Raw genomic sequence first — 9351 nt, 5'->3', positions numbered from 1 at the left:
AGAATAGCCTCCCACTAAAGCTCGCATGCGCACAGGGCTGGGAGGATGCTTCCTCTTTCCAGGCCCCTTCGGTCATTTCAGCAATTGTTCTGTTAAACACAGCATTAATGTTATCAAGACACAGCAAGCAGCAGAGAGCTCACACAGTCACAATTCATAGAGTCTCATCTCCAAATCAGATCAAAGTGGTATACATGGTTCCATCCAGGAAGCATTCAGTCAGAGCAAGTTAAAGTCAGTACTTTCTAACACATTTTCAAGATATTTATGCTGAATTAGCCCAAGGGAGAAAAATCAATGTGCTCGTTATGTTTACTGAGGCTTGCACCTCAAGTCTGTAACAACAGCTACACCTTTGAAATCTAGGCAAGGAATTTAAACACAGTTGGAAATTCACCAATTCCCTAAATGTTTTTCTCCCTGTGGGATAATTTTTTTTCTTTTAAGGGACAATATATCTGAGAAGAGATTATTCCTGGTGCACCTACCTAACCACTGTACAAAAGACTTCACCATAGACATTATACTCTTGATATCCCAAACATAGGAGTACATGTCATAAAGAATTGTCCTGTTGGCACAATTGGAGAGCCGAGTGAACATTCCCATCACTAGTCCGCACATCTCTTCAAACTTGGCTGCTCGTGACCGCCATTCTTCAATCTATTGAGGATCAATAACAACACTCAAAAAATTGGAAGTTTAAAAACATAATCTAAAGCACAGTTATAAACTGTTTATGTTATCAAGTACCTGCAAATTTATCCTCAAGATTAAAGAATCACAGGGCTTAAACTTTTAAAGATAAGCAATATAAGTCTGTGTCTCTCCAAACTGACAAATATTCCTAAAATATTAATCAACTTTGACCTTCCTTCATTCTTAACTACTGTAAGGTCAAACTATGGAAGCGCATGATTCAGCAGTCTGTACCTACTTTCGGAGGAGGCAATGGCACCCCACTCCAGTACTCTTGCCTGGAAAATCCCATGGACTGAGGAGCCTGGTAGGCTGCAGTCCATGGGGTCGCTAAGAGTCCGACACGACTGAGCGACTTCACTTTCACTTTTCACTTTCATGCACTGGAGGAAATGGCAACCCACTCCAGTGTTCTTGCCTGGAGAATCCCAGGGACGGGGAGCCTGGTGGGCTGCCGTCTATTGGGGTCACACAGAGTCGGACACGACTGAAGTGACTTAGCGGCAGCAGCAGCAGTACCTACTTTACAGAACACACTCTAAGATGTGGCCAATTCTCATTTAAGACCTCTTCCATATCATCAGCATGGGGATCCATCCAGGCCAGAGAAGCAAGTATATTAAGTATACTCACTTTTTCAGAGTCTTTTCCTTTGCAATTGACACTGACAACACTGCTATTTGCTCGAAGCCACTGGAATTCACGTAACATCTGCGCTCCTTTGGGCCCATGCTCATAAGGAAGGTAGAAAAGGTCAGCAAGTAACTGCAAATCCTCCAGAGTCACTGGTTCTGCAGTGTACAAAGGCTTTTCATTTGGACCAGGCACAAACTGCTCCTTGTTCGTCTGTTCATCAGTCTGCATAGGGGCAATATCACTGATGCAATCTTCCTGCATAGACATCTCTGGGGATTTTGATTCAGCTATGCTTTCTTTATCAGTGTCCATTGGTTTCAATTCCTCTGCCATTTTAGCTTCAACGATTTCAGTTAGTATTTGATTGTCATTCTTGTGGTCTGTTTCTTCCTGTTTTTCCACTACCATGTCCATGGGTTCCTCATCTGGCTGTTTCTTTTCTTCGTCCTTGGCCAGGGCTGTAGGCTCACCACTCAAGGCTGCTCCCTGGCTCATAATGGGCTCCTGGTAAACAGTCGTAACTACAGTTGTGGCATTTAAAGAGGGCGCTGCAACTAGAGGAGCCCCATCAACTACACTTGCTTTAGCGCCACTGTGTGCAACCTGCCTACCTATAAAAACAAATTGCCAGAAAGATAATCAGAATGACAAACAGAACAAATAAGATCCAGAGAAATGTTTTCTACTTATCGTATCTCTAGGCCTCAATTTGAGATTCCAAATAATCTGAGCCCTAAGAAAAAGTGCCACTTCTCTAAACCACCGGGGATGTGAGGAAGGGAAGAGAGGGGAAACACAGATCATATATATGGCAACACCTAATTATTTTCTTCTCTTTTGAAGATCTATATTTTTGAACAACTATTGAAAAAAAAATTAAAAAAACAAATTAGCATTCCAAGAAGATAAAACCTATTTAAGGCCAAAAGTAAAATTTAAAAAACCTTATTCTCTAGATTCTTAAATTTCATTTTGCTTGGTGGGCCTGTAATAGAACATCACAAATGTTCTTATGTCTCAAACAATGTAATCCAACCCTCTTACAAAAAAAGACCAAACTCACTGCTGTACTGATGAGGTACGCCAAACTCCTGCAACCATTCTGTTAAAGCTAACTTCAGAGCCATCTGTGGACTATAGAGTACATCAGTTTCAATATCTTCATCACTGCCTTCGTTTTCTAACTTTATCTGGATTGATACAGTACTGTCTTCACTATCAGCTGCAAAAGAGAAAGAGCACAAAAACGGTCTTGATTACAAAACACTAATTCTTACAGTAAAACTGGAGAGGCGAAGAACTGGAGTAAGAACAAACTTTAAGCATAATAATGCAAACACAACCAAGACCCTTCACCGAACCATTTCACCTAGAATAGTCATCTAAAGGCATTGCCAAATGTAAAATCCCAAATGAAATAATAAACACTAATTTCAGAATCACGGGACAAATCACTGATACATGTCCACTGATAGTGTTTTCATCTCTAGCCCACCAATCTTTTAATGCCCAAAAGGCTTTACTTATATTTTCACCCAGTGTTAAGTATCTCCTTCTCCATGAAGTCATTTACCCATTTTTGCTTAAGAGAGGTAATCAATCACTCCCTCCTCTGTGTTCCCCCTAGGACTCTGTAGATAATTATTCTCAGTACTCCTCATTCTATGGTATAGCTCCTTGCCTGCTTTATCAACAGCAGACTAATTCTTTCAAAGTAGGGACTATTTTATTCTTTGAATCCTTAGTGTCTGATAAATAGGTGTCTAAATGTTAATGAGTAAACAACTAGTCAGTATTCTCTTACCTGGAATTCAATTAAGAATTTTTCATAGATAAAAATCAGTAAGCCAATGTCTAAAATAAGAATATGTTTCATAAATGTAAGCTAAACTGAAATTACATAGTAAGCAACTCAGATAAGAATATCTAGCCATCTAAAATACACCATTTAAATATAATCATCTGAAAACATAAATTCAATCAGAATTACTCAAGGGGTAACAGGAACATTAAGACTACTTTGTCTAGTTCCTCAGGTTTCAAAGGCCAAGTCACATTTTAAAAACAAAGAACTGAGGCCAAAAAGTTATTAAGTAACTTGCCCAAAGCCACTCCAGGGAACCCTTTTTCTATCATTTACATCTCATTCACAGGACTAAACAATACCTTTAAAAAAATTCTTGATGACAAAAGAACATATACTCACTAACGGTTCTAGTTAACCCCAATCTCTTCCCAAGGTCAAGAATTAAGTCATTTACTTACTCATCACTACATCTTTCCTTACTCCATTCATGTTTGATTTGTACCAGGTGGCAAGGGTGTGGATAGCAACATAGTTGGCTTCAAATTCACAATTTGGATTAGTCAAGACTCCTTTTAATCGTGGGATGAGTTCTGTGGATCTTCCTTTGTATGGGCCCAGAAACAGTCTCTTCTGATCATAATCATTAGCATGAATGTTATCCCAGATTACTGGAGCTCTCTTAATTATCTTCGAAACCTCTTCAATGGACTCTACTGGAATTTCTTTAGAAACAACTTTAGGACCTAGAAATAAAGGCCATCATTTATTAAAAGGCTCTCATACATGGTTTTTCAAAATAGTAATATACTGCATGTAACTTTTTATTTTGTTATATTTTTAAAGAATTTTTCTTTTTATAACAACACAGCAACATGTGCTTCTACTCAGCTTTATTCCCCTCGCTCAGTATTTCCTCAGAGTAGATTCCTAGAACTAGTGGTTAGAAGGCACAAATAGTAAAGGTTTGGGCAAGTTTCCTCAAAATGATACATTAGTAAGAAACAAATTTTCCATGTAAATAATTTTTTTCCAATATAATATATCCTCAATTAGACAAACTCTCATTAACCTAAATCCTGGGAGGGTTTCTTCCCTTAATTCTTAGAATGAAAGCTAATACAGCTCATCGATTACTAGCCGTCAATCTAGCATGAAGGCTTTCATTTCATAAAATACAACATTCTTGACTTTCCTGGTGATACAGTAGATAAGAACTCAGCTGCCAATGCAGGAGACATCCCTGGGCTGGAAAGATTCCACATGCTGCAGGGCAGCTTAGAGCCTGGGCTCTGCAATGAGAGAAGCCACTGCAAGGACAAGCCTGTGCACGCAGCTGCAACTAGAGAAAGCCTGTGGGCAGCAACAAAGATGCAGTGCAACCACAATGAAAATGAAAATTAATAAATTACTTTGATATTCAGACTCACTGCAAAATCCTCAAAAAGTATTCTTAATACCAAGTGAAGAATGTATACTGTGTAAAAGAAAGAGAATCTCATTAAGGCTCAGCTTTTTAAAAGTATACAATCAATTCTCTACATCCTAGTTAAGTAAAAGTTTTACTGTATAAATCTTTAAGACTTACCTGTCCAAAGCACCTCAATTCCAGGTAGAAGCTTTTCACCCACAGTCCTTAAGTAAGGAGACTGAGACACATTTGGATAACAAAAAGTGCCACAGTATTCTGAATGTAGGGGGAGAAATTAATCAGTAAAACAAGAATGAAATAGTCATGAGTATGTATTTCAATGGGGATAAAAATGTCTATCAATTTTAAACTATTTTCATCCAAATGATAAAAGGCCTCTATCTCATGTCCCAAAAGAAGTCAACAAACTAGCTCATTTATGTATTTAAAAAAAAAATCAATTCTTAAAACCTGATATTCCTCCTCCAAAAGTAGGACAGATCAATCCTTATGATCCTATGGTCACTAAAAGTTTACTAAAGATAAATAAATAATTGGAATTTTTTGCATTTTCTACAAACTCTGAATTGCCTACATTTCTCAGTTTCAATCAGAGGCCAAACAGACTGGATTGATATCATAATAAAAATAAAGCAAAATTATGCCACTGGCTTAGAACTCAATTATAACTGATTATAATTTACAATGAATTAAGTAACTACCAAGTATGATCTTATTAAACATTACTTGAATATTCATGTAGCATCAGAAGAGATAAGGTTCACAGTTCACAATACTTTAACAAGACAGACAAACACACGGTTAAATCAATACAGTCTAAAATTTCTTAGAACTTATTTAAACTCTTCCTGAACAAGAAGTCAAGCCCGGGGAAGTTTTCTTGTAGGCTGAATTTTGAGAGGGAAAAAAAAAAAAAGAGAGAAAAAATATTTTCAGTGGAAGGAACCAGGGAGAAGAAAGAGGGGGAAAAAAGGAAAAGGGGGATAAATACTAGAAGTAAGAGCCCAGATGGGAGTGGGAGGAATGAAAAGGGATACAGATAGGCAAGGGCAGAAAAAAGTAACAAGTGGGAGGGAAATGAGAAGTGACTTAGTTAAATGCAATGTAAATTTGCTTTTTTCTAGTTTTCACTTTGATAATACTATTCCCTTCCTCTAATCCAGAAAAGGTAATGTTCATATACTTTTTAGTACCAAAAAATACACAAAATCTTTCTCCTATTCAGTTGTCATTTATTAATCCCTAAAATTTCTCCAACTTAAGATCTGGAGAAACATCTTCTAGAAAAAGAATTCCTACCTTTCTTTACATACCAAAGGGACAGGGAACAACAATAAAATTCATACATGGTCTTTTGAAAGTTATGTATTTCAAGACTAGTTAAATAGAAAGCTATTATATACAATACCTGTGGGACAGAAGAGGAAAGTTTCTGGCTCGCCTAGGTATTGATAAATTTCATTTGTGATGGAGACCTGGGCATGAGCAAAAGAACTGAATACCTCTTTGTCAGCTGCACACATATTATGGTCAATATCATCAAAAAGCAAGGCAAATGACCTGCATCCAAACTGAGAAACCTAGGAAAGGAAAAAAAAACAAGATGCTTTTACCAGCTCATCTTCAAGAGTAAAAAATACAGGCTTTAAAATATTCAAGTATATAGTTAATAGTTATACTTAAAAGTCAAATATTTTCCTTAGTAGAATGTTCAACACCAAACCTTTACTCCCTTTCTATTTTCTGTGTTAAAAAGCTACAGTTTCAGTACCCATATTTTCATTTGGGTTTCAATGCACTAAGCAAATTGTCTAACAAAGCTTCTATAATGTGGCTTATCCTTCTACATCTTTCAATACACAAGATACATACCAGAAGAAAAAAAATGAACGATAAACTCCAAGACATGAGAAATCCAAGTCATTTGCTCTAGTCAAGATGCAATGATGCTAACTAATTTCTTTGCACATAAACCTAAGTCATCAATCAGAAAGACCAAAATAGCAGAATATGATGAAGCGGGGAAATAACCTCCTAGGAGCTTATTCACAGAAATTTTAATTACTTTTTCCCCCCCTGGCCGCAGCACACAGATTGTGGGATCTTAGTTTCCCAACCAGGGACTAAACCCAGTCCTGGCAGTGAAAGCACCAAGTCCTAACCCTTAAACAGCCAGGGAAATCCCAAACTTTTAGGTTGGTACGAATGTTAACTGCAATTTCAGACTGTTGATTTTAAATCATTATAATTAGGTTCAAACACATCTTTTATTACTTAAAATAGGAACCATTGCAGTCGACACATTTTTGCCAACTAAAGTTAAGTTTATCTCTGTAACATAAAAATCTATGCTTCGGGAAAACATTTCCTGCATCCTGCTGGTTTTAGAAGTGTTTTCCCTGCAAAAAGCTGTTGAAATGCTTGAAAAAGTGGTAGTCGATTGGCTAGAGGTCAGGTGAATATGGTGGATGAGACAAAACTCTGTAGCCCAATTCATTCAACTTTCGAAGCACTGGCTGTGCGAGTGTGGTCAGGCGCTGTCATGGAGAAGACTGGGACTTGACCAACGCTGTCTGCAGGTGGTGCAGCTTCCAGTGCCATCTCATCGTGAGCACAGTTCTGTGATGTATGTGAGCATACTTCTCAGATGTAATGGTTTTGCTGGAACTCAGAAACCTGTAGTGGGTCAGACTGGCAGCAGACCACCAAAGTGACCAGGACCTTTTCTGGTGCAAGTGTGGCTTTAAGAACATGTTTTAGAGCTTCTGCTCGGTCCAACCACTGAGCTGGGCATCACTGGTTGTAGTATGAAACCCACTTTTTGTTGCATGATACCATCCAATTGAGAAATAGTTCGTTGTTGCATAGAATAAGGTAACACTTCAAAACAATGATTTTTTTGGTTTTCGGTCAACTCATGAGGCACCCTTTTATCGAGCCTTTTCACTTTTCCAATTTGCTTTGAATGCTGAACAACCATAGAATGGCTGACGATGAATTCTTAAACTTCTTGTCTAGTTGTGGGAGGAGCAGCTTCAATAATGGCTCTCGGTTGGTTGTTGTCAACTTCTGATGGCCAGCCACTGTGCTCATATTCAAGGCTCTCGTCTCCCTTGCAAAACTTCTTGAACCACCATTGCACTGTGCATTCATCAGCACTTCCTGGGCCAAATGTTGATGCTGTGTCTCCACTGTCTTATGACCCATTTTTTTAACTTGAGTAAGAAAACTGCTTGTATTTGCTTTTTTGTCTAACATCATTTTCATAGTTTCAAATACATGTAAAATATACAGCAAGTAATAAGTCATTAGCAAAAAAACAAAGTGAGAAATGCACATTAAAATGATGAATAATACATCCACATTTAAGAATGTATTCCAACATCAAATGGCAAATGTCAACATTCAGATCAGATCAGATCAGATCAGTCGCTCAGTCGTGTCCAACTCTTTGTGACCCCATGAATCGCAGCACGCCAGGCCTCCCCGTCCATCACCAGCTCCCGGAGTTCACTGAGACTCACGTCCATAGAGTCAGTGATGCCATCCAGCCATCTCATCCTCTGTTGTCCCCTTCTCCTCTTGCCCCCAACCCCTCCCAGCATCAGAGTCTTTTCCAATGAGTCAACTCTTCACATGAGGTGGCCAAAGTACTGGAGTTTCAGCTTTAGCATCATTCCTTCCAAAGAAATCCCAGGGCTGATCTCCTTCAGAATGGACTGGTTGGATCTCCTTGCAGTCCAAGGGACTCTCAAGTCTTCTCCAACACCACAGTTCAAAAGCATCAATTCTTTGGCGCTCAGCCTTCTTCACAGTCCAACTCTCACATCCATACATGACCACAGGAAAAACCATAGCCTTGACTAGATGAACCTTTGTTGGCAAAGTAATGTCTCTGCTTTTCAATATGCTATCTAGGTTGGTCATAACTTTCCTTCCAAGGAGTAAGTGTCTTTTAATTTCATGGCTGCAGTCACCATCTGCAGTGATTTTGGAGCCCAGAAAAATAAAGTCTGACACTGTTTCCACTGTTTCCCCATCTATTTCCCATGAAGTGATGGGACCAGATGCCATGATCTTCATTTTCTGAATGTTGAGCTTTAAGCCAACTTTTTCACTCTCCACTTTCACTTTCATCAAGAGACTTTTTAGTTCCTCTTCACTTTCTGCCAAGGGTGGTGTCATCTGCATATCTGAGATTATTGATATTTCTCCCGGCAATCTTGATTTCAGCTTGTGTTTCTTCCAGTCCAGCGTTTCTCATGACGTACTCTGTATATAAGTTAAATAAACAGGGTGACAATATACAGCCTTGAAGAACTTCTTTTCCTATTTGGAACCAGTCTGTTGTTCCATGTCCAGTTCTAACTGTTGCTTCCTGACCTGCATACAAATTTCTCAAGAGGCAGATCAGGTGGTCTGGTATTTCCACCTCTTTCAGAATTTTCCACAGTTTATTGTGATTCACACAGTCAAAGGCTTTGGCATAGTCAATAAAGCACAAATAGATACTTTTCTGGAACTCTTGCTTTTTCCATGATCCAGCGGATGTTGGCAATTTGATCTCTGGTTCTTCTGCCTTTTCTAAATCCAGCTTGAACATCAGGAAGTTCACGGTTCACATATTGCTGAAGCCTGGCTTGGAGAATTTTGAGCATTACTTTACTAGCGTGTGAGATGAGTGCAACTGTGCAGTAGTTTGAGCATTCTTTGGCATTGCCTTTCTTTGGGATTGGAATGAAAACTGACCTTTTCCAGTCCTGTGGCCACTGCTGAGTTT

General features: G+C 38.7%; 1 protein-coding gene across 1 annotated transcript in view; it reads right to left on the bottom strand.

Annotated features, from left to right (window-relative positions):
* Nucleotides 1-9351, bottom strand: part of MGEA5 (meningioma expressed antigen 5 (hyaluronidase)) — a 29033-nt gene that overhangs the window by 11066 nt on the left and 8616 nt on the right. The window contains exons 5-10 of the mRNA XM_010859475.1: nucleotides 5980-6151; nucleotides 4728-4826; nucleotides 3601-3885; nucleotides 2399-2557; nucleotides 1333-1946; nucleotides 489-663 (exon numbers count right to left, since the gene is read on the bottom strand). Coding sequence (XP_010857777.1) covers nucleotides 489-663; nucleotides 1333-1946; nucleotides 2399-2557; nucleotides 3601-3885; nucleotides 4728-4826; nucleotides 5980-6151 — 1504 coding nt within the window. The remainder of the gene's footprint in view (nucleotides 1-488; nucleotides 664-1332; nucleotides 1947-2398; nucleotides 2558-3600; nucleotides 3886-4727; nucleotides 4827-5979; nucleotides 6152-9351) is intronic.

Source organism: Bison bison, unplaced genomic scaffold (genome assembly GCF_000754665.1).
Source record: "Bison bison bison isolate TAMUID 2011002044 unplaced genomic scaffold, Bison_UMD1.0 scf7180017864456, whole genome shotgun sequence".
NCBI classification, from domain to species: Eukaryota; Metazoa; Chordata; class Mammalia; order Artiodactyla; family Bovidae; genus Bison; species Bison bison.
Note: the sequence above shows the minus strand (reverse complement) of the source record. Positions and strands in the feature narration are given on the sequence as shown.